Raw genomic sequence first — 26,102 nt, forward strand, 5'->3', positions numbered from 1 at the left:
TAGAGCTGAAGCAAAGCATTAGGTGGAATTTCTGTTCTCTTCACTTTGCTCCTTCTGTTCAGTTCAATCCTACATCCTTTTTCCTACCACTACCTAGTTTCTTTCATTTTTTATTTTACAAGAAGTTGCATTTCCTCCTTGGTTTTCCTAACAAAACCCAAGGTAGTGTTCCTTGACATAGAGAGGTTTGTTCATGGAGGAAGTCACTACGAACATCATCCAGTTGAGGAAGGGAGAGATTTTAATTATTTTACCTGGGTACCCTTTCTGGGTACAAAGGGGAATTGAACATTTGCTGGTGCTGAGGAGGAAGTCTCAGCTCCAGAACTGGATTAAGTGACATAAATGTTAATGTTATAAACAAAAATGGGTCTCAGTCACAGTGTCAGATCTAAACAATCTTGAGCTCACAAAAGTAAAGCCTTGACTTTAAATTTTAGAATGAGTTCAGTTTTAGAATGTGACTAGATGGGCCTGACATGGTGGAAGAGGGTGAGGATTTATTTTACCACCTACCTTAGCTTTGGTGAGTGATGTAAGATAATTGCTTTGAAGATCCCCCATTCCAACAACTGCTAATCTCATCACCTGCTCTAGGAACACGGGCTTCTAAATTTAGTCCTCTGATTCCCATCTAAGTTACATGTCTATAGTAACTTGAAACAGACACTGTTCCCCAAAGACTGGACTGTTCCAATTGAGAAGTATGAACTAGAAATTCAACCTGTGCTTTTCTGGCTCCTGTTGATAGCTGAGGATGCCACAGCCTCTATTGCTTTCCAGACATGCCTACCTGTGACAACACTCAGAGGAGAGTGGAAGGGCGCAAGGTATATCAGATCATTTTTTTCAGCAGACATTCATGACATCAGGGAACCAGCTATCAGTCAGTCAGACAGAACTGAGAGGGGAGGAAGTATAAACTCTTGGCTTGGCTTAGAATTTATACTTATAAAGACATATTTGATTGGGAAAGGGGTGGGGGAATTCTTGCCATAACAAAGGTGGTAAAGATGCCCTTTACTAGTTAGATTTTGTATGGCAATCTTGAAAGAAAGGAGACACCATTGAAATCAGGAGGGGAAGCTCTGCTGAACTTATGTTGTATACAAACTGTGGTTCTCTCAAATCAATGGAGAGGTTTTTTTCTTATTTTTTATTTTTTTACTGAAGAGACACTCAAAGAGTGCATAAACTATGTCTGCCTCCCACCTGGGGCATTGAGCAAAGCTCAGGATGCCATATAAAGCCAAACAATAACTAACTTCAAAACACTGCAAGGTTGTTCACCCATCAGACTCCACCATGGCAGTGTGAGGCTTGTCGCTACTGCCATGAACATGAGGTCAGACAAAGCTTGTTTCTTCACTGCCTCAATAATCACATAGTTGTTTACTCTTTTGCTTCTTATTCTATACTCCAACTTTTATATTGTGCAAAGATTTTGCTTAATACAAGGCAGCAGAGAAACAGACCCTGAGAAGCCAAGGAAATTGTGAGGCAGAAAAAACAGAATAAGAACATTTCTTAAATGTTGATAGTACTTGCACCTCTCTCCCAGTTAAACCTGGAGAAAATCCAGGGATGCTGAGGTAAATCTTCTAAAGTTAACAGGAGGACATGGAGGAGGCTCAGAAATAGGAACTATGCAGTGCACTTCCGTGATGAAAAAAGAGTGATATGACAATTAATTTAGGCATGTTATGCTTTCTCTGAAGTCATTAGGAGCGTTACCATTTGCTTCAGTGGTCTCAGAATTGCTGCTGTAATTTCAAACAGGTGGGATAGTGCCCTGGTATAGAAAGCCAAGCACTGAACTGTAATTTTTGATTTAAATGTTGCTGTTGAGATGTTTCCCTTTTTTGACAAGCCTATTTGATAGGCCTTTTGTTGTGTGCACATTCACATTTATGTGCAAACACAGATACAGATACACACTCCACAACAGCATAATATGCATACTGCTTTGGAGAATATTATGGTTTCAGCGATTGAAAGTCATATCAAAAGCATGGCTCTCTACAAAAATATGCACAGGCCACCCTACTTGCCAGCCTCCACTATAGATACTGTTACTAGGGTCTTGAGCTGCAAGATCTGAGCAACTGGAGGGTGCTGCCTGCCAGCATTTAGCACCAGCCTGCTGGGGGGAAAAAAAAAAGAAGCTGCCAAGCGAACCTAGCATTTAGAAAGCCAGAACTTTGCTCAATTACTGTTATTTAAGTTATTAGCCAACAAATTTGGGACAACTTGAGTTAAGAACAAGGCAGCCTATTTTTGTTTTCTTCCAAGCTGCACATTTCTGTTGGTAGAGGGCACGTTTCCTGGGAAATATGAAGCCAGTTTTAAGAGGCCCTGCAGCAGTTCTCATTTGCAGCCACAGTCCTTTGTGTTTCAGTGATTTGTACTCTTGGTTATCTCTCTACACCTGAAAAAATAAGCTTATGCACTCTGCTCACTGGTAGAATCACTGCCTCGCTCCTATTTTTGCACCCTGTAACATTACACAAGTCATTGGCTGCTCTCTGGCCTAACCTCAAGACTTGTGCAGAACTGAGACTTTCTCTTAGAGTTGTAGGATGAATAAGAGGAGTATGAGCTCAGGGTTTTTTGTACAGCAAATAAATTCTGTTTTGGAAAAACTGGCCAGGGCAGTGAGAGCAATTTCTGGGGTGATGGCCTTAATCTTGGTCCTCTCCTACTTGTCATCCTGTCATTGCATTTCCCCTAGAAAGCACTGTGCTGATATAGGCCTTATTTTACAAGTTCACATCAGATTTTTAAGCAACTCACAAAAGCATAAATCAAAAGATAAGCAATCTTTTGTGCAGAGAGTTAAAGGAATTAAAGAAATAATTAAAGAAAGAAAGAAAAACATAAAAAAGAGAGTAACAGAGAGCAAGAGAAAGCAAAAGAGAAAGAAAGAAGTCAAGAAAGAAAAAAATCAAGAAAGAAAGAAAGGAAGAGAGAGAAGGAGAAAGAAGTAGAAAATGAATTTATTGCTCAGATTGGTTACCTTAAGAATAATTTCTAATGTAAAGATACTAGTGAAGACATAGTCTGCATTGCCTAGGATCTGAAAAATAAGCACAATTGGGTTAGTTGTACTGAGTGTGACCCAGGAACAAACAGGCGTGTGTGTTAGCAACAGATAGTGGCAGAAAACTAGTAAGCTTGTGAACAGGTAATGGTAGAGAAGATGGGCACTTTACCTTCAGAGCAATTTCAATGGTGAAAATGACAGTAAAAACTATATCAAAATAAAAGAGAACCTGAAAAAACAAAAGGGAATAGGAGTGGGGAGGGTAGATCAGTGACTGGCCACTGGAATGGGAAATCACAATTCAAAAGCAAATACACAAATCTTTTAACAAGGGAAAAAGGAGGACTAAATGGGAAATGGTTTTGTAACGACATCCTGTAGAGTGTAGTGAAGGTCCTGATACATAGGACAAGAAGCATGTTACATGAAATATTTTCTAAGTTACAATCCCATGAGAGCTCTGGAGGGAAAACAAGCTTTTGGTTGTTATTGTTGTAGGATTTTCTTTCTTTATTGGTTGTTTAGTTGTTTGTATATCAAATGTGCTTAAGAGTAGACAATGTGAGGGTCTCTGAACTGAGAAGATGAGGATTTCAAGTGGAAAACTTGAAATTCCTTCTTCTTAACTGCCATTCAGGCTTGTTTTGTGTCTCTTTTTTCTTCTTCTACCCTGACTTGCCCTGGGTTAGGGTGAATTAAAAATGCTTTGCCAATTGAACAGAATCACTGTGTCTGTAATTTATCCATGCAACAAATGTACCCAACATATATCTTCCATCTTTCCATTGACGTTCTGTAAAACAGGCGAGCTAAAACACTCATCATTCCCATCAATTTAGATCTAGCAGTGGGCACAGCAGTGGCATGCATAGCAAACCACAAGAAGGGGCCCTCAAGTGTCACAGAAGGCAGCAGCAAGTCTGGAAGGGTTAAATGATTTTTCGAGAAACAGCATCAAGGATGGAGATGTCTTTCACTGCCCATTGATATATACGGAAGCAGTAGAAACCTGATTTTTCAAACTGAAGCCTCTACTGCTAAAATGCTAACAAACATAATGAAGTAAACTGTCCTCTCCCTTCTCACAGGTCTTAATTGTATCTAGGTGATTTTGTTCTAACCCAGGTGGATAAATTCTTACAGCTTGGTACATCCTGGGTAATGAAGCAGTTACTGCAAACTAGAGGATTATTTTAGATCATACTGTTAAAGCATGATCCTAACACAGACTAATTTGCAGACAATGAAGGTCCAACAGGGACATGTATAACTTACTGTTGGTACTTAACCTAAAAACCCTCAGGTCTCTACAGGATTTTTGACCCCAAGACTAATGCAGAAGTTGTTCTGACCTCTTCAGTTCTGGCTTAGGTTCCATAATTTTTTGCAATTTAGAGAATTAAAAAAGGGCCATTTCAAGGATGGATGGACATCACTTGCATTCTACATTAATTTCCACACATTATAGCTGGAAATGTCCCCTTGTGTTGCTGCCTTATAGGTCCTGACATTTGGTTATTAAATCAACGGAATAATTTTATAATCAATGTGCCAGATTCATGGGTACTCTAAGGCTAGTTTGCATGACTCCACCAACATAAAGTGGCCATAAACTTGATTAAAGTGGATGATTACACTGGGCCTGCAGCTGCTTTACATCACCAGAACACTGCGAAGCAGCTAGGACAAATTGGTGAACCTGGACCCAGAGCTGCAGCTTGTGAAGATATTCCATACAAATGAAAAGTTTCACCTGTGTAACTGGTACTATTTACCAGTAGGAACACCTATTCTTACCTAAGTATATATTTAATCCATAATATATTAAAAAACAAACAAAACAAAACCCGAAACAGAGAGACTATTGTAACAGTGTTTTAGGTCTTGCTTGATATTTGAAGGGTGTTTGATCAGGCTGGAGAGACACTTGCACAGACTTGCTGCCTGAGCCTTGTGTGACACAGGAGAGATGCAGCCCCTAGCTCACCCCAGTGGAGGTGCAGTACCCAGGCCTCTTTCCTAGCCCTTGCTGGAGTAGGTTCTCTCTATTCCTTCCAGCTCTGGGACAATTTGTGTCAACAAGAGCACTGGTCTGCAAGAGTTTTGATGCACAGTAAATGCCTGTTTATGTTGTCCCACAGTAAGGGCAGGGCAGGTTGTTTGCTTTCAGCTTGCTTTCTTTCCCTCGCAGAAACAGAGCAGACACAGTCTTACTGTCCTACTGCCAAATTGTAAAGGCAGACCACTTTTGCAACCCAAACATCTTGTCAGTGTCCCCTGGCATGACACATTTTAAACACTCGTACCTGCAAAAATTAAACACAGAATTTCATGCAACATCGATGGGTTCAAATACACAAGATAACACTTTGCACTAAAACTTCAGCTTTTTATTTACTACTTTTTTTCCTTATTTGAATCTATGCTATAGGTTCTGCAGCTGCTTCCATCAGAATCCAACATGCCAGCTGATATTCTGCAGCACTGATATGTACTGATGTACTTTTAGTTCTACATGGTGGGCACACTCAGCCATGTACAAGCAGATCGTTATTGTCACGTGTTGGGCTGTTATTTTGTGCCCTCCTTTGGGGGGATGTGCAAAGCAACTCTGAGATAAATTCCGGAATAAAATTCCATTAACACCTTCTCTAAACGCACCTATGCGTTTAAATGTGTGCTCAAGCCAGGATAGTTCTGGGAAATAGAACACTGAGCATTAAATTAAGGTCTGATTAAAAAAAAAAATAAAAAAAAAATTGTTTATGTCTAGATGCTCTTCCAGCATAAAGGCACCAAAATGCCATTGCAGGCAGCAGAGATCAGAAGTCTCACATATGGCTGCTGACACTTCTCATTTCTGCAGTGATCCCAGATTAGTGGAAACTACCACTGGCGAAGCTAAGCACTGGGCATTTCAAAAGGCTAATACGAATGGCCAAGAAAGAGAGTGAGAATATATCTCTGTGCCGAATGCCTTCCTCTTGTTCCCCAAGCTCAGCTAGGAGAGGAGCATGGCATTTTTTCTGAGGATTATCTCAAATTTAGTGTTGGCTTTGCAGCTTGCAGTGGAACAGCCCGATTCTAACCTGAATGACACCAATTTCCCCCAGAGTGACTGCATCAAACTCAAGAACTGTACTTACGCCAGTGTGAACAAAGACAAAATCAGACCCTGAGCTTTTTAGCTAAAGAACAAATAATAATGTGTTAAGAGAATATATATTTCAAAGGGGACTTGCACATCTCCCAACACAGAATTCTCTGGACCTCAGTTGTCTCCAGACCACTGTTAAAGCCTTTAATTCCAGTGAGCAATAATTTTGCTCTAGCCATCTATCATTTATTTTCCTACAAACACTTCCGAAATTAACTCGAGGCCAAATTCTGCACTGATTCATTTTCCCTGTATGTTCAAACACAGAGTACAACAGGCACAAACTAGGGCAGAGAGCCACTACCAACACCTCTGATGCAGTCTTTTCTGTGTTTCTTGACTTCACCACTTGTGCTACACTTATAATACACAGCAAGGGAAGGAGTGTGATAAGCATACTTGGTTCCTAAAGGAGAGGTGTCGGACGGGGTCCTCAGCTGCCAAGGAGATGCTGCTGAGCAAGATGAAGAGCAGGATAAAGTTGGTGAAAATGTTATCATTAACGATTCGGTGGCAGTGGACACGAAACCTGAAAGAGAGAGGAAAGGCACAACTTTATCTGTCAGAGAACAGCAAGACCTGGGAAACATTCCTCCCTCCTCTTTAGCTGGCAAGACTGGCCCTGGGGGATTGCTCTGCAGAGCAGCTTCACTCTACTCTGGCAGAGAACAGCATCCCAGGCAGTTGTGCTTTGCCCTGCTGGGTGCTCAGCAGCCTCATGCAGCTCTCCATGTCATGCAGTAATGCACACAGGGGTAATTGGCTGCCTGCAGGACTCAGGCTTGGTGCTCCATTTAAATATGGTCTACAGCCTGCCAACCCAAAATTATATCCTTTTCATTGATAGAAATGTTCCCCATTTATATAGGGAGGAAGCAGGAGAAATGGGTTTGGGGATGAACAGTATCATTCTGAGATGGGGCTAGATGGTCACATGGTAGGAGGCACAAGGGATCTACCCGTTGGCAGGGCACAAATCTGGCAAAAATCTGACAAGCCTGGCAATACCCCAGGCTGCCATTTGCAAAGGGCTTCTGGGAGGCTGTCATGCCATACAGGACATCTACTAAAGCTCAGCCTAATATGAAGTGCTGGTGTTCTTAGTGAGAAAATGGCCTGTAAGCAGAAGCAGTCTCCCATCAAAGAGTAGAAGGCTTACTTGACTATTAAACCTCATAACTGTCCTATGCATAATTCTAGAGGCACTTCATTAATCCATTTAGCTCTACTTTTGGCTGTTGAGCTTCCAAGCCCCTATTATAGCAATTTAACAGATGATTGCAGAGGTTAATTTACTTTTTCAACAAGCAACAGTTTGTGGGTGGCAAAACTGACATTAGAGTCCATGAGTCCCAATCATCATCAGTCTCTCTCTGTTGCACATTCCAAGGAGAAGTGGCACAAGCCCTGCTGTGGGAAGACAAGCTCTGAGGCTGTGTTTGGTGGCAAAGTCTCCAAGGGAGATGTTGGGATATGTGGCACTGCACAGACCACTTGATCAGCGAGCTCTTTCCTGCACCCTTAGAAAGATATACTCTCATGCCATAGTTCAGCCCTCTACTCATGGTACTGGTCTCACACACTGGCACTGGAAAGAGAACTGGAGTAATGTGAAGCCAGGCTGCATGGAGGAGACTGGGGGAAGAGGGTGAAGAATAATTCTCCTCAGGCTCCCCTCAGAGCTCTGGATTCTTGTCCTCTTTGTTTCCTTTCTTGCGTGCTCATTCTTGGTGAGTGGGAATGTGCAGAAATGCAAAAACTCCCTACTGGGAGTGAATTTTGAGCAGCTATTAGGACAAGAAGCTCCTACCTCATGCTTGACTGATTGCATGATGGCTTGCTTACAATCTGGACCTGAATTTGTTGGGGAGTTCCAATTACTGGCTTCCCTCTGAATCCCTTATTTCCAAAGCCTTTATCATTTGTGTCTTCAATTAGACTTGCAGGTGCTCTGTACTCCCACCGAATATCATCAGAGGGCTTTCTACATTTGTGCATACATGGAGATTTCATGCCAGAAATCTCTTCTTGTTTCAGCTAAGCAACATCTTAAATACCTGTTGTTAGGACTGAAGATGAAAAAAGCACTGGCATCAGGCATGGGCACAGCCTTTTCTTTGAGGTGCAGCTCAGACATTGGGCGAGGCCGAGGGCCCACAGGCATTTCAGGTTCTTCCTCATCTTCCTCTGCTGCAATAAATATTTTTATTAGTTCACACAAAATGTTTTATTTTATGCAAAATACAACCCCTCCTGGAGTGCTGGGACATTTGTTTCTATTCAAATAAGAGCTATTAACTTGGAACCATAAAAATAGGATGATGAAAACTTGAGGTTTATTGTCCATTTCACTCTTCTAAGGTACCAACCAGTGCCCTGGGCCTATCCTGGCAGATATTGATCAATACTGTCTGTAAAACCAATGCTGGTAAGCCCACAATATCCTCACAATAGTATCTTCAGATACTTCATAGTCCTTTCTGCAAAATACCTTCCCTCAATGACCATCTTTAGGCTTCCTTGCTGGTGGTCTAATTCCATTACTTACTTTCTTATCATGCATGGGTACAGAAAAGAGAATTCCCTTCCTCTTGCAGAAGGCTTTTACATGCCTGTTTCTGCCAGGCTTTCTTGTTCTTAGAGAAAAACAACAGTCTTTCCTGAGATGCTGCATTCTCTAGATCTCTGATCATTGTCACTGCTTTCCTTTGGATTACTGGCAGAATTAACCTGCTGTTGAGGTCCTACTGATGCAAAGGAAAGTTAATTATTTCCTATATCTTACAATGCCATTTTGCTGTTTAAATGCTTTTCATGGGCAATTATTTTCATGGCAGTTTTGTGTTAATTTGCCACCACTTTTTGGTTTACATGAACCATAGACTCTGTACAATACAATGGTTGCTCAGCCTGTCACTCCCCTCAGTATTTATGCTGCTGATGATTCCCAAGATGGAGCACAGGTACTTTAACATACACCTGTTAAAAATTCTTAAAGCTACCTTCTTTCAGTATTCAGTGGGGACAAGAATAAAAGGGCAGGTGACAAATATGAGCCCCTTGAACCTGATGCCTGTGGAGCAAAACTCCAGGCCCTGTACAGACCAGCGAGAACACTCAAGGAAGAAACTGCAGAGATGGGAACTAAGTGGTATGTGAAAGAGAGCCTTCCACCTTTGAGGATTTCTCCTACCTGCTGAAGTCAGAAGCTTTTCTGTAAATGACACAATGGGATTTTGCTATTTTTAAAGTTTACAATCCTCTCACCTAATTAGCAAGACAGGAAGAAATATTTCAAGAAGGGAGCCTGACAACTGATTCATCTTCCAGTCAATGCAAAGGAGGAAACTGTAGCTAAAGGGTTTATCCCAACTCCATAAAGTGAGATAAATTCTAGGAAAAGCCTGTTCCTTCAGGGCCAGGTAAGGCACTTCATCTAGTAATGGACATATCAAGAAGAACAGATGAATTGGTATAGATCCTAACCTAGATGTCAGAGATGGAAGAAAAGAGGCTTTTTCAGTGCATGTCTTCATTGCATGCAAATAGGATTCTTTCTTTACATTTCTGGTAGCAAGAGTTTGGCTCAAATTCACTTGATAGATTTTTGGATATGTTTGATCTGGTACACAGTCTGCACTTTTTAATCCGGTCTATTTTTTAACCGCTCAATTTTATGTTGTAACACACTTAATAATACCCATTCTACAGGTTTTATTCCTTTTCAAGTACTTTTGTGAATAGTACTTGAAAAAAATTGCGCTAATATTCATATTTATATAATATTACAATACTTTACACTTGCACCTTTTATCTACAGATGTCAAAGTGGATTGACAAGGAGTGGGGTAAGCAAATTCTTTCTTCTTTAACAGTCTGGAATACCAATGCCCATAATCATGTAGGCTGTTTGAGAGCTCTCACTTAAAAGACTATTATTCTGAGCCCCAGTTCTGTGCCATCACTATTAGATTTTTTTTTTCTTTTTCTTGAAGCTTTACTTAAAGTGCTTAATTTTTATTTATTTTTTTTTTTTTCCAAATGGGTATAGGAGAATGCCTCTGAAAAATGGACTCTCAACAGAAGGACAGGCCCCATGAAGAATATAATGAAGACTGTATCTCTCCTCTTTCTCTTGTGTCTACCATAAAGCAAGAAATATATTAATGACTTTGGCAACCACATAGCTGCAGGCTGGAAAACACACTGAGTTCCTCAGTTATGGAGAAAGAATAATGTTCTAAATGTTTTTCATTTAAAGTAGGGTGTAGGGCACATAAGAAAGGAAAAACTGGGAGTCAAATACAAAAAGGATGGCATTATTACAATGTCAGCTCAGGTCTCTGTGTAAGCTATCTACCAGTATAAAAAACCAATATATTGCACAAGTGTCAGCATTCATACAAGCAAAGGTCAATATTCATAAGCTGGCTGGGAAGCACATCAGCTGCAATTCTACACTTGTTCTTTGACTATCTTCTATACCTAAGGTATATCACTGTTTAAAAAGTGACTTTTCCATTCAAATCTGCCATGAAATCATGAAGAAACAAGTCTCAGAGTTGCCAGTTTGAGATCTAGTTTGAAATTCTTCTGAAATTCAATAAATCTCAAAACTGGGACTGCCATCTTGAGTTATACTTCATGAGAACAGTTACATCCTTTGGTTGCAAAGGACACACACAAGCCACGGTGCAGCATCAGTGATAGATTCAATTGAGAGGATTTTTTTTTTTTTTAATCTATACAAAGACCAGAGCTGTTGTGTAAGGACACTGCTTTGCTTCAAACTTCCATAAATCATCTCAAGCCTTCATCTGACCCTCATCTGATGCTCTGAATTCTTTGTCTGTTTCTGTACTACACCGCAGGACTTGCTCCCTGTCTTCCTATAATAAACATGTCATCATAATAATCCCTCTAGTGTACACAAATCTCTGGAAGGAATAGTCTCTCCCTCCAGCTAAGCAGCTAGGTGAACTGATGAGCTGCAAGTACACAGTTTGTTCTGGGGACTAAGAGCAGCACCATGCAGCAAAACCATACAAAAGAGGTTACCGAGAAAACTAGTTGAGGCAACAGAAACTAACAGGAAATTGAGCAGGGTAGATTCAGAGAGTAAAGGGAAAACAAATGAAGTGACCATTTCAGTTGTTTCTGAACACTGAGTTGGCATGAAGGATGTTTTCCCAGGTGGGCTGCATTTAACGGCACAGCACCTTCTGTAGCATGGCAATTGCCAGAAGGATTTTAGGCTGATCTGTTGGTCAGAAGGGAGCTGATGAAGGGACAGTGGGACACTTGGGGACTGGGAAATTCTTGCTTGCTAACGCCAGTGAGGTCCTTGGAGCTTTGTGCTTCAGACTTGCTTACATGAGACAGATGTGAAATGCCACTTCTGCTCCAAGAGGGAACTAGTGCTTCTAAACTTTGTACTGCAGAATGGAGTAGATGACTATGGTAAACTGCATATCAAATAAGAGATTTGCAAAACTTTGTTCCATCTGAACCTTATGGTGACTTCCACGAACTCTGAAGGAAGTGGTAACTGTGTGAGCCATTAGGGATCATTTTCAGCAAAAAGCTATGATTTTCAGAGGGCTGAAAAAGACAAAAAAACCCAACCCCAAACTGTTCACAGTGAGTAGAAAAACAATTCAACGAACATGCATGTAGGCCTGTTTAGAAATGACATCATACAATGGTAAATAACTGATACGCTGTCCCTTTGCACTGATACCACTTTAGGAGACAGAAGACAACCTAGCACACATCTGCATGCCAGTCCAAGGATAGGCATCTCAAGGCAGGAGTTTAAAAGTGCTTTTACTTTATTCCCTGCCCTCTAATTCTACACATCTACAGATAGAAAATCTATAACACAAATTGTAGATTTGGTCTTTGTCAAATGTTCCACATGCTAGCCTATTTCTACATTTCCTATAGAAAGTAATGGAAATATAACACTATTATCAGTAGACTTAAATCTGCTATACATGTATGTGCGTCTTTACTTTAAAAAATATAATGGTCTACAAATTTAGGCAAGTTGAGAAACAGAAACAGAGCTGTTTCAGGATGTTTTAATTATTCTTGTGACTGAAGATTCCTTAAAACACATAAGTAACTGGGGATGGGGGTGCAGTGAATGCCCTGTGTCTACAGAGGTGCTTAGAAGGTTAAATCCAGAGTGATCTGCCTCAAAAAATATCAAAAGTGAACTGTATTTTATGGTGTCAGAACCATTCCTGATTAACAGGCTACGAATATGGATGAATATGAGTACAGCAAATTCACAGATTTTTTTGTTCTGAAAATGAAATGCAGTTTTCCTTTCTGCCTGTCTGAAACTCTCATTCATCTATTTAAAGTGAGCTACTGTGTCTTTTTTTTTTTCACCCTATCACATCAACCTATTAACAGACGTTTTTTAGGAATCATAGAATAGAAAAAATGTAATTTATTACCTATTACAGATGGTTATATAATCATAGAAATGAAGAAGGGCAGAGCAAGAAGAGATCACACATGGCCAAATGTCTGCCAAGCTAGGATCAACTAATTATTATATCTAAGCCTTTTCTGGCAGACATTTCTCTGACCTGTTTTTAGCCACATTTGGTGATGGTAGGTTTTCATAACCCTCTTCACAATCTTTTAGAGCCTCACTACTAGAAAATCTTACCCTGGTGTGAACCTGTTAATTCCTTTAACCGTAACAGATTGAGATTATTTCCCTCCTACCTGTAGCAACCTTTTATGCATTTGAAACCATTTCTCCTGTCTTCCCTAGCTCAAACAACCACAGTTCTTTCAATGTTAGTTCAGTTTCTCCTTGCACTGCTTTTACTATGCCTTTCTAGATTCTTTGCAATTCAGCTACACTTCTCTTAGTAGTGCATCCAAAATGGGATAGTAGTTCAATAGAGACCTCCTCCATTGCTAAAAGACCAAAAGAGTTGTTTTATTTTGATTAGTTTTCACTGGCCTGTTAGAAGAAACCTTTGTTAGAGAAGAAACCCTTCTAACCAAAGGGTCATGTTTTCACTGTTTATAACGATTTGTTTCCCTTTTGAAAGGTGGCAAAATGTTATTGGCTTCTGCTGAGCTTGTGATTACAAGATTCAAATTCTTTTCTCAAGGACTGTTACCTAACTACTGTCACCTAAGATCCTTTATTTGTGAGTTGTTTATTCCTGCCTATGTAGAGCCTGGCACTTTCAATTTTATTTAGACCATTTATCCAGTTCCTCAAGAGCTCTTTGAATTCTAATGCTGCCCTTCAGTATGCTTTCTGTCCCTCCTAGCTTCATGTCATGTGCAAATGTAATAAGCATATTTCCTTTTCCATCACTCAGGTCATTAACATTGAACTGAACTGAACTCAGGACAGGCCTTTGGGTTGTAGAACCTCATTTGGGTTATTGCTGCTCTCCACGTACAGAGTCTGACCAATTTATCTCCCAATCATCTAGACCATTTTTTTTTTCCTAGCTGGCTTATGAGAATGTTTTGAGACATTCAGAACCTTAGCAAAGTCAAAGCATACATCTGCTTCTTCTCCCCTGACTTGTCAGCCCCTTCTAGAAGAAAATAAAAGTGGCTTAAGAAGATTTGTCCTCAGCAAATCCATGTTCCTGCTATTCTTCTCCTTATCTTAAACTATTTGTTTAGTCATTTGTTTCAACACTTTTCCAAGAATGGAAGTTGAACTGACTGGTTTATTCCTCTGCTCCACCCCTGCCCACCATTTTAAAGACCTAACCTTCAGGAATTCTCAAAGTAAAACTGCTCTGTGTTCTGAGATTGTTTCAACCAGTTTTATATAAAGTATTTGAGGATGAAGTTCATTAGGCCCAAATGATCAATTTGAGGCTGAGTTTACACCTTAAGAAACATATTAATAAAGTTACACTGATTTTTTATTTTATTAAAAATGTTCCAAAAGGCATTCAGCACTTCTGCCTTCAATGAGTATCTGTTGCGGATCTTCCCTGACATAGAAGACTGAAAAAATGGTCTGAAAATATATATCTAACCATGTAATGTGTGCTTTACAGAGAATCATATTAAGTACTACTAACCACTTCAGGAACTGCAAAGGAAACGTGGGCAAGTAAAGTATCACTAGCAAGATGAGAAAGGGGATTCCCTCTGCTCTCCTCTCCTGAGGCCCCATCTGGCTTACTGAATCCAAGCCTTGGGCTCCCAGAACAAGAAAGACATAAAGGTGCTGATGTGGTTACAGAGGAAGCCAAGAGGATGCTCAGAGGAATGGTACATCTCTCTGATGAAGGAAGGTTGAGGAAGCTGGGCTTGTTCAGCTTGGAGAAGGTTCTGGGCAGACCTTGTAAAAGCCTTCCATTTTTTAAAGGGGGCCTAAGCATAAGGATGAGGAGGGTGAAGGGAAAGACAAGAGGCAATGGTTTTAAACTAAAAGGGAGTAGGATTAGACAAGATTTAACAAATAAATTCTTCACTCTGGAGATAGTGAGGCACTGGGACAGGCTGTCCAGAGAATTTGTGGATGTACCATCTCTGGAAGTGTTCAAGGCCAGGTTGGATGTGGCTTTGGGCAACATGATCTAGTGGAAGGTGTCCTGCCCCATGGCAGGGGGTTTGGAATTGAATGGTCCTTAATGTTCCTTTTAGCCCAAGCCATTCCGTGATTCTACAAATTGAATTGCATCACCTTTTCCCATCATGAAGACATTGCAAGATCATCTTGATATCATAATCTGGCTCAATGCGTACTAGCAATTGGAACTTTTTTTTTTTTTTTAAATCAAAAATGAGAGGAAACAGAGAGATACCTGGTGCTTCTGTTGTGGGATATGGGCTCTTTTCTTCATTTTCATTTGGCTGATAGTCATCCATGTTGATCTAACAGAAACAGCAGAAAAAAAGACTCAAACAAAGCAGAGGGTTTTCATTCCCCTAGAAACCCAGGCTGTCCACACCATCTCTTCATACACCGGTGCTAGCAGCAGACCTTTGTAGCAGGTGGAGATTCTCCATCAGCAGTGATTGATTTCAGCTCAATTTTCTCCTCCTTTGTCTCCTCCTCCACAGCTGTTTTCTCTATCTCCTGTTTCTTTTCAGGACTAGCAGTCCTAACAATTTGACAAGATAAAAAGAAAACAGTTACAAAGGTGAAAAGCTGTTTTATGTAGTACAGCACACACCAATAGAATGATCAGCTGAGTGGCACCTCTGTTCTGAGTTCAGCTTATATTTCAGTGGCTTCACCTTGTCCTCTTCTGCTCAAATTCCATATGTACGACATAAAAAAAGAAGGAATTAACTGAATCTTGTGTCATGGGAATCTTCATTTTTTTCTTTCTTTGTGATCCAGAGCAATCAGGAGGTAATAGAGATATTCAAACAGCACTGTTACACCAATACCATTTTGTACTCATTAACTACTGATGCCCTGAAGTCTCACTAGTCGCTCAGCCTTTCTTTCTTCTGCTCACATCATTGCAATTGTGATTCCCAACTCCCAGTGCCTTCTTGTCCTTTGAATTATTTTACTTAAAAAATATATATACATAATTATATATACATTAATCTATATACACACAGTAAATTTAAACATATTACATACTTGCACATATACATAAGCATAATGCGTTAGGTTCTATATATGGACATATATACAAGTGCATGCTTTTGAGGTGGATGCATATGGATTTACCTAGCTAGCTTTTTCCTTTCTTTTTCCTCTTCCTCCTCCTTCTGTGCAGATGTTAAACTCTCCGCATCAGCAAGGTTATCCACAGCAATGGCCAAAAATACATTCAGCAGGATGTCTGTGTGCTACTTAAAGAAAACGGGCTTTGAAAAATGCAGAACAACATTATACTAAAGGTGTTTTAATTGAAATTTTTTAGCAACCTGTCATCGGATCTCTTGCATTTTCCAAACTTCCAATTCACACAAATGTTCAGGGTGCACATATTGAGCATGGCAAACTGACACCTTCCAACCAAATGTCTAACACGCTGTGTAGGGTTTCCAAAATTTCACAACAGAATGACTGATAGGAAAGATGCAAGTCCAGACTTAAACACTAAGATTTCAGTTTTTGGTTTCCATAGAGAGTCTTGCTTTATGAAACAAATGCCAGTGAAGGATAAGGGGAGCCCTGGATGCCTTGCATCTTTGAAGGTGCAGGTCATTTTTCTTAAAGAACTCTCATATTCAAGATCCTCATACCATTAGGCACCTGGACTTTCCAATTTTGGCCTACATGCTTGAGTTGGACAACCTCATTATAGCCTTTCCCACAGACATATGTAGGTTTTAAGGACAGCAAGGATAGCGCTATCATTAGCATTTCTGAGGGGAACAAAAGAAATTCATTTAGTCTGAGCATAAAAGGATTGGGCTGGCAACTCTGCCGTCTCCTAGCAGAGAGCCCACGCACGAAAGCTGCAATATAAACTAGTCATGCACATGTTGCTGAAGGGTAAGTAATGACAATCGCTTTCTTGTCTTGCCAGTCAGTGTTAAGTTCTTGTGTTATAAATTTGAACACCAGATTCTTACAGAGATTTCTTTAGATTCGGTCTCATTATGCCATCGGTTCTCAGTAAACCCCGGCTTAAGGCTTAGTCTGGAAATACAGCCACTCCTCTCCCAAAGCTCCAAGGTCTAATGGCTACAAAGTCAGCCAGCATGTGGAGTTGGCTCACATTTTCCTCTGCAGTTCACAAGGAGATCCAAATTGTAGCTTTTTAAAGCTGTCAGGCAGACAGCCTCCCTTGACCTTCAGATAAGTGGAATTGCACCATCTCACTTTGAAGAGAGGGCATGCAGGTCAACCAAAATGTCACATAGCAGTTTGAGAGACCTGAATTATGAAGAAAGGTTGGAAGAACTGGGCTGAAACTACGAGGTAGCTCTATCAGAATAAAAAGAAATGTCACCTCTGACACATGAGGGCTATTTATTAGGGAAACAGAAACTAAACATGAACAAATTTGGAGCAAACTGAGATACAGTACTGAACCATGGCTCTGTGTTCAATGCAGATTCCTATGAAGGGACACTCATAGCCTAATCATGCGGTGTGCTTTGTTCCTCTGGGTTATGTACCATGCCCTCACTTCACACTGAAGCCAGAGAGAACTCAAGTTAATACTGTCTCAGGATAGTAGATAACAGATTACATGATTTTCTGTTTGAAGATTAAACACAGTGCAGTAAGTGAAATGGAACAGGGTTCTTGCTCGTTTATATGCTAGTTAATATATGATCTCTCATAAATCAATGGTGTCAAACATATGTTATGTAGCATATTGTATATTACACACATTTTTATTCCACGTAAGGTTTGGATGAAGGCAAATGGAACATGTTAATGAAATGGAAGTTAAAGCAAAAATACAGTACAGAAGGTAGACGGAGATTCATTTATAAGCAAGGCAGGAAAGAAAGACCTATGAGGGAATCAGGGGTAATTAAGAAATAAAAACACTAAATATGTAAAGGTACTAAATAAAAACTGGCATGCAGAACAGGCATGTAGCTGGCTCTTACAAATGTTTATATGCCTGAAGGCTTAGCACTAGCTACGATTAAATAAACTTGTTTAACTTTTGGTAGTGCAAAGCCAAATTCTTGAGCTATTGAAAAGGTGAAGATGTAAGGTACAACATTAATTACTTTCTGGCACAGCGAAAGTAATAAAGGGTGACTTTAAATTCAGCCCCATTTGGAGAAAAGAGAAGCATCAAAGGATACAGTTCCCACAGATGAAGAGGATGATGAAGTAGATACAGACCAGCATGCCAGGGAAGGAGGGGCCCCCATAAGCCATGATCCCATCGTACATCACCGAATTCCAGTCCTCCCCAGTCAGGATCTAAATGACACATTCCCACCAATAAGGGATACAGTGTTAGACCACACATAGAATTTGAAAACCCCATTAACAGAAAGATATTGACTATCCTGAAGATCACCCCCTCCCCCAGGATGGCTGGAAACTCTGGCTGCATCCATTTAGCAAATTAAAAGCAAAATGAAAGAATGTAAAAAGGACACTAGAACTGCTAAAAAAATGGAGATGTCCCCTTGAAGACTGATGACTGAATCCAAATGGCTCCCCAAGACATCTTTGTCTGAGTCTCCCCACCTCGCCTTGGCACTTCTCTCCACATCTGTTGTTTCAGACAAGCTGCACAGCTAAAACACTGAGGACAGCACTCAGCACAGCCCTCCCATACACATCCCTTCCTTGTGTGTGAAATGTGTGTACCTTGTGTGTGAAATGTCCCGATGCTCTTGGCTGATCACTCTCAAAATTGCAGTCAGCTTGAAAGCTATATAATTTCTTCACTGGTGCAGTGAGCACATATTTGTTCCTCAGTACTGTAAAAGTGGTGAGAACAGCCGCAGGGATGGGCTCTGGCTTGCAGGCAAGACTCTGGAACATGGCAATGGCCATTCTCACATACTACTCTGATAAGCCCCGATGGCTTTATGATATTTCCCCACTTTGGAAGGGAATACCCCTGTGCTGGCAGCATGGTGTCTTGCTCCTTGAGCTATTAGAATGATGCACAGCCTTAGAGACTACCAGGCTGTAGAAGAAGGGTGCAGGACCTACTGTCTGTGTCTCCCCATTTATAGCACAGTATATCGGTCCCATCTGGACCTGTTCACGCTTACCTGAAACACAGTGAGGAGAGACTGGGGGAAGTTGTCAAATGTACTCCTCCTGGTCTGCATTTCATCAAAGTTAAACTTGCCCCCAAAAAGCTGCATCCCCAGCAGTGAGAAGATGATGATGAAGAGGAAGAGAAGCAGCAGGAGAGAGGCAATGGAACGGACTGAATTCAGGAGTGAAGCCACTAGGTTACTCAGGGAGTTCCAATATCTGGGAGAGAAAACAGAAGAGGTTAAAATTTCTTCACTCCAAGACAGGTGCTCCTGGCCTGCACAGGATATTGGTTCTGGCTGCCTCCTGTGCATAAGCAGGCATTTTCAAATACCCTGTTAAGCAGTGAATCACTGATGTACTTCCCTAAGATAATGAGATCTACTGCAGCTAATGAGTAATTTTACTACCACACGTGCACATTCCCTCCACCCCCACTTGATGCGCACACCCAGAAGATTATTGAAGCTCTCTCCATCTAAGTCTCTGAAAATCTTATATCAATATACAGTGATTAGTTCTTGCCGCTTCAGTGAGTTACATTCTAACCAACCTCATTACAACACTCACAGATGTTGTGGCATGCCAGAATACCTCACTCCAGAGAATGGCCTGCAATAAGTAGCGGAACAGATGGGGAAACAGTTTGGATACAAATACGAACATGTCCAAAATATGGTGTGATTGTGCACTTGGGCTCACACACAGACAGAGGTTGCTAAGCCTTCTGGAACTGAGAACAAGGAAGATACTCAAGGTTCTTCACATATTGCAACACTTGTTTTATATGGACCCTTAAAGGGAATCTCCAGATCTACACCCCTAATGGCCTCAGTTTTCTTTGCTCACTATCACTGCTTTTTTTTAGGGTACTCAACCCTTCATATTTGCTCAGGTAGGCTGCAGAACATATTGGAGGGGCTTAGAGCTGGGTTCAAATACAGCTGGCCAAGATATTTCCAGAATTCCTAGGGCAACAAAGCACCAGCTGACCACAATAACCGAAATCAACAGAGTTTTCTTTTTTTCTCTGGGACTGACAGATATTTATTGGAAATGATTGTGGTGAAGTCCACTTAGATCAAATACCGAGAAAAGGACAAATGACCTATAACCAGGCAATTGAGACTCCTGCTTTTTGAGCAGCTACCATTAGATAGGGAGGATGGCTAAGATCTTCTCTCAGTGAATTCAAGTTTATGCCCAGATCCGAATGATGTACGATGCATCCTTTGGTCCCATTTAAGGATTCAGAGTGATGCAAGTAGCATGCTCTACTGTAAGGTGTCTGTTTGCTCACCTTTGTGAACCAGCAGCATAGCCACGTGTTGGAAAAATGCTACCTTTTTGTGAAGGATTGACCACATTGCCAATGAAGCAACTTCTACTTCAGCCTGGTATCTGCTCGGACATTTTTATCCTACTCCTTTTTGTGCCATGAACACTTCTACTGAATGTACTTCTGAGTCTGACAGATATTTCAGACTAGATTTCCAGTCACCTCATTTTGAGTACAACCTTGGGTGGCTTGCACAGGACAGCAAGCCAGTAATGTTTGTGATGTCTAAGTTGCTATGTCTTCCTTCTAGCATCATCATTTGTGGCTTCCTACCATGATCTGAGATCATAACATGGTTGACATCCTCCACTCCGTTCTCCCAAAGCTTTTAACAGTGAACCCTTCTGTCCTTAGAAGATTCTGAAATTCTAGATGTCTTTTCCCTGGAGAAGAAAGTTCTGTTTTGGAAGGATGTCAGACATGTCTAGCATTCTCACTTTGTGGAAGAGGTCGGAGGTTCTACATACAAACCCATCTTTTTTGAAGGCAATGTGGTCATTAGAGACAAGGATTCTTAAAATCCTACTGAATATTTTCAAATGCCAGGGTAAAAAGGAGGCTTTTGTTGTCCCATGGCAGACAAATATTCAGGTGGTCCAATTACTTTGCAAAGGTAATATGAGGGACTGCCATGTCCTCTGAAGTTCAGCAACTCCAAGAGCTGAGCTTCAAAGAGAACTGTGATGTTTTCCCTCCAGACCAGCTTCAGCACTTCAGAAAACACCAAAGTGATTTAAAAGTTTAACTGCAATTAAAGAGACAAACATTGTAAAACTACAGAACAGAGGTAAGGGCATGGAAGTTGTGGACTCGGTGCCACCAAATGTCAGGATTGGATATGCTATGTAACAGCTCACTATGTTTGTGTTTTTGCTTACAGTTCACAACATTAACACTGCGAGAGGGAGAGAAAGTGACACAGGAAAAGAGAAAAATAATTTCTGATGAAACTGGACTGAATTTAGCATGATCAAAACTGAAACTGGTGGGGTCTAGAATATCACCAACCCCTCCAATGTCAGTCAGGACATGCATGTCCTTAACAGACATACAGTAAAGCTGTTACCCATCTGAACAGTTTCAATGACTTGCTTTAAGCTTAAGTGACTTGCTATCTTACAGCACAGCTGCACAGACTTTTATCAGCTTTGCAATTCTTACAAATGGCTCCATATCTGAGATTCAGTTTCCTATGTAACTAATCAACTTCAGAGCAATTAATGGAGATGACCTGATGATAAGCTCAGTGCTGTTTTTTTCTTTTCTGTGCTCTGAGTGCTAGCTATAAATACAGCACCATCAGAAAAGTAAATAAACCAATAAGGAAGTGTGGGGAAAAGAGAAAAAAGGAAGGATAGGGAATGACTGACCCAACTAGGATATGGAAGTCACAATGGTCTTATCTCAGATTCCCGGAAGCTTGAACTGAAGTTACCACCTGCCACATCACACAATTATAGAGCTAACTCAAACACTCTGTCAAAACCTCTCGGGTTACTCATTAAAACAAAGAGCCTTATGTTGGCAATAGAAGCTTAAAAAAAGACTCTGACCACTCTGTGCTCTTTGGTTAATGCACTACAAAGAAAAAAACACACCAGTTACAACAAATGTCAAGGAAGAAATCAGTGAATTTGGACCAGGCATCATATAATGGCAGGTAAAAAAGAAAGCATTGCTGCTTCGTCTGAACAATACAGAAATGAATGTGCTTACTAACAACTCCTAAAATGCCAGTGAAAGAGGTACTGCAAAACTCCAGTGAGAAGGACATGATTATGAACCTTGTTTCAAATGGGAGAAATAAGATGCAGAGATGTTAAACGATTTGTTCAACACCTCACATAGAAATCAAATGCAGAACTGGATTAGAACTTAATATCTTCTATTATTCCCTTCTCTCACTTCTTCATTGGTTTTCACTATGGCTTTATGATACTTGCAATCACAGATGCAGAGCTTAAAACAGTAGTGACAGCTGGAAGCCTCTTTGTGGGAAAGCTTCCCACACTGTTCATCCAATATAAAATCATTTTGAAAGCAGGTACAAAAAAAGGTGCCTTGCCTTTCCTCCCTACAGTTAACATTGACATATACAGTGGTAGGATTTAGGTCTGAAACATCAAATTTCAGTAAACTGTTGCAAGCGAATTGATCTATCTTCAAAACATATAGGATATATATATATATATATATATATATATATGTATACACACACACATATATACATTGTGCTTTTCCTAGAAGTGTATTATCTTAAAGCACCCAGTATTTGTTTGTGCTTGGTGTTTATCACAGAGAATCCACTCAGATATATAATGGTTAGGCTAACTACTGACATACTATTGCCAGAGAATTTTCTCTGCTTTTTGCCTTTTTAATTCTCCTCATTATCACTATTTCCATCTCCACTGTATGTCCACGTCACAGCTCATGAATACACATTTGACATAAAACATTACACTATCATCACTACTATCCTTCCTACCTTTAAAAGATTCTATCTTTCTATATTATCGTTCCACACAGATGCTGTTTTCCAGCAGTATCGATAATGTAAATATCACTAAACTATCACTGTGTGTAGAGCGGAGTGAATAATGGAAAAGATTGTATCCTATTGGAGAACATCCGAAGTAAAAGTTTTACTTTAATGCCAGAATATTCTCTCCCCTCCAGTCTGACATGAGTGGGCCTGAAGTGCAGCTTTGGAGGCTTGTGCTAAGGCCTTCCACATGAGGGTGAACTTCACTCATAGAGGAGAAAAACCATGGAAAAAATTACAAATAATTAAGAAATGTACAAATCTGAAACTAGTGCAGCCTACTTGCCAATATTTGAGGAAAAGGAAAGAAGGGAAAACCTGATTAGTATATTATTCATTGTGAATTACTCCTCAGCTCTGAGTGTGCTTTACACATAGACACCTGCACAAATCACAAGGTGTTTTACAGGCAATATTTTCTTCTATGAAAAACTGGATTTCAGATATGCTGCAGAAGGGAGGTAGGTATAAGTAGACCTGTTGCTGGCTGGTTCCTACTTTACATCTCTGCCAGAATATTTAGGAATATTTGAGTATTCTGATAGATGAAGCCTCCTAAAGTATTAATGATATTCTCTCAACATTTTTCTTTCTACTAGAGAATTCTGCTAGCTAGATATATTTTGTGTAGGAGTGCAGATATGCCTAGAAAAAACAATGACCTCTCCAGCATGCTATGTAGAAGCTTATGCTTTTATAGCTGTTGGTATGTTGCCCTGGGTATATCTGATTACCCAATGCTTGAAACAGCTACTGGTTTCCTCAGAAACCAGGCCTGGGACTCAGTGATGATAGCTTTCAAACCCAAAGATCCAGGAAAAACAGTCCCTGGACCAGAGACCTTCACTATTTCTGAAAAGGCAAAGACATCTCTCTTGCTGGAAATTCTTGTCAATTGGAACGTTTTTCTCTCTCCTGTGATCATGTCTAAATAAGACTACCTTTCTTTTCCTTTTCTGTTTTAGGAGGTGCTAGCTTGATTTGGCCCCTCTCTTCAAGATTGTAAGCTGATTTTCTGTCTCTGCCATTTGACTCTGAAAACAGTCAGCACTGCCAGAGATTTGAGGCTCAGAAGCTTTAAGGGTAAATTCTGTACAATATGAGAGTCCAAGTCCATTGTTTTTTCTGCCTCACAGCTCTGCCTTCTTGACTGCCTTCCAGTTCTGGTGGTGTTTTTCTCATGCCCTGTGTTTTTTATCTCAAATTTGTCAGAAATTTCCTTCAGGGGAATTTGCAGCAATTCTAGGGACATTTTTGTAGATGAGCCTGCATAAAATTCACTCTATCATCACCTCAGTCAAGCTTTATATAAGATGCTGACCAGTGTTCAAATGGGAAAAAGCAGGCCCTGTGCTACTGTGAGTGACCACATAGGCAGATTTGTTCAAAGGGCTCCAATATGGGTAAGAAAGGAGATGATGTCTTCTACAACCTCCCTCAAGCTGAAAAACTCCTTCCAAATCAAGCTGATGTTTTGGAAATGCATTTCTGCAGGAAGAAGTAACTGTTTAATAGGCACCACTGTGGAGAGAAGAAAGCAAGAAAAGAAAAAATAGGAGAGACTGGAGTCTGGAAAAGTCTGGCTTCTTTGTAGAGCTGCTGCTTCATGCCAAACTACTCTAAAGGAAAAAGGCTGGCAACACCTTTTGCCTATAGCTGCTTGTGTTGACACTTAGGTCACAGCTAAGACTCCTGGAGCTGGCTTGGGCTCCTCATTCAAATCTTGTTTTGGCTCACAGTAGTCTTTCAGGCTCTGTCACCCATAAAAGTTTCTGTTTTAGAAAATGTCACAAGGCAATCTGTTCTTTTGTTTTCACTTGGTCATTTGTGTGGAAATTCAGAGCAAAGACTCACATTGTCCTCCCAGATTTTGGTTAATCAGCATGGTATCAAGTATCTTTAGTCCCCTACAACCAATTTCTCACCAATCCAGCTCAAATCAGGAGCATTTAATCTGTTCAGCCCTCCCCATCCCGCTTTGGTTGACAGAAGATGAAGACCATTCTCCTAACACACCCACTAGCCAATTAATGGTAGAAAAAGTGAAAGAAGCACCATGTGAGTGACTTGAAACTACACATGTTGTGTTGCTCTCATACATTCTGAAAGAATCACAGAAGTACCTTGTAATTTTAAATATTCTTAATAGACGAACACATCTCAAGACAGAAATGCCCAGTGGTGACATGATCTTCGTCTCAACCAGAATTGTTTCCAGGATTCCTCCACACACTATGAAACAGTCGAAGCGGTTGAAGAGGGACACAAAATAGGCCTGGAGACCAAGGCTGTACATCTTCAGCAGCATCTCTGCCGTGAAAAGAGCTAGCAGCACCTTATTGGCAGTGTCTCATGAAAAACAAACAGAAACAGATTAAGGAAACTTAATCAAAAGATCATCACAGATTAATTATTGACCCTTGCCTGTGAGAACCCCCTTCTGGGATCAGTCTGAAAGAGTATCCTTATCCAAGCTTGAGTCAAGGAGTAGACTTACAAGGTGTGGGCATCTCATCCACAGAAATGTTTTACAAGGATGCTTACAGCAATTCTTATGTACTGCAGATACAGCTGTGATGTATTACACAACTGCACAACCTCCGCGGCAGGGATATGCCTTCCCATGCTCAGTCTCCCATCTCACTTGTCATCTGCAGATGGGAGTGGGAATAGAAGAGCTGCTGTGCTACCTGCTGTTGCTTAATTAAGCCTTTCAGCTGCTCTCACATCCAGTGAGGATTCAACTGTTCTGTGGAACAGAGAGTTTCAAAAATCACTCTTTGCCACTTTCCTAGTAGTCAGAATTTCTCATAAATGCAGTTTCAGGGAAGATCCTGGAAAACTTGTAGTCATCCATAAAGTAGAAATCCAATGGCTGCAGATATTTATTTACTGTAAGCTCCTGATTTCACCTACACCCAATGGAACATCACTTTGGATAAAAATGAGGGATTCATACCTTCCCTGAAACCTCTCCTAATGTGGGTTGATATTTTGTTGTGTTGTTTAAGATCCTCCTCAGAAAGGGGACTATTTACAGCTGTGCATATTCCTTTTACACTGTGTAGCCTAACACACCAGTTCCTGCTACTGCCCTTTCCTAACACTGACCAAGATGAACAGAACCATCACACTCTCCTCACCTTGAACCTCCGTGAGCCAGTCTGGCTGGTTGTAGTGTTCAGAGGCAATGGTAAGGGTGTTCAGAAACACAAGGAAGATCACCAGCCAGTAGAAAACATTGGACTTGACAGCAGCACGGCACTTTCGTCTGCAGAATCGATTCCATCGGCGCCAGTAGCGGCTTAAAAAAATTAGAAAAGAAAAAGTGCTTTTCAGATAGAGAACCTT

At 40.6% G+C, this 26,102-nt stretch overlaps 1 protein-coding gene across 1 annotated transcript in view; it reads right to left on the bottom strand.

The window, feature by feature from the left end:
• Positions 1 to 26,102, bottom strand: part of CACNA1C (calcium voltage-gated channel subunit alpha1 C) — a 451,547-nt gene that overhangs the window by 75,762 nt on the left and 349,683 nt on the right. The window contains exons 12-22 of the mRNA XM_015865321.2: positions 25,895 to 26,055; positions 24,875 to 25,100; positions 18,879 to 19,086; positions 17,949 to 18,069; positions 15,898 to 16,012; positions 15,193 to 15,313; positions 15,014 to 15,083; positions 8,258 to 8,390; positions 6,600 to 6,729; positions 3,213 to 3,272; positions 3,004 to 3,076 (exon numbers count right to left, since the gene is read on the bottom strand). Coding sequence (XP_015720807.1) covers positions 3,004 to 3,076; positions 3,213 to 3,272; positions 6,600 to 6,729; positions 8,258 to 8,390; positions 15,014 to 15,083; positions 15,193 to 15,313; positions 15,898 to 16,012; positions 17,949 to 18,069; positions 18,879 to 19,086; positions 24,875 to 25,100; positions 25,895 to 26,055 — 1,418 coding nt within the window. The remainder of the gene's footprint in view (positions 1 to 3,003; positions 3,077 to 3,212; positions 3,273 to 6,599; positions 6,730 to 8,257; positions 8,391 to 15,013; positions 15,084 to 15,192; positions 15,314 to 15,897; positions 16,013 to 17,948; positions 18,070 to 18,878; positions 19,087 to 24,874; positions 25,101 to 25,894; positions 26,056 to 26,102) is intronic.

The sequence above is a fragment of the Coturnix japonica genome, chromosome 1 (genome assembly GCF_001577835.2).
Source record: "Coturnix japonica isolate 7356 chromosome 1, Coturnix japonica 2.1, whole genome shotgun sequence".
Taxonomy (NCBI): Eukaryota; Metazoa; Chordata; class Aves; order Galliformes; family Phasianidae; genus Coturnix; species Coturnix japonica.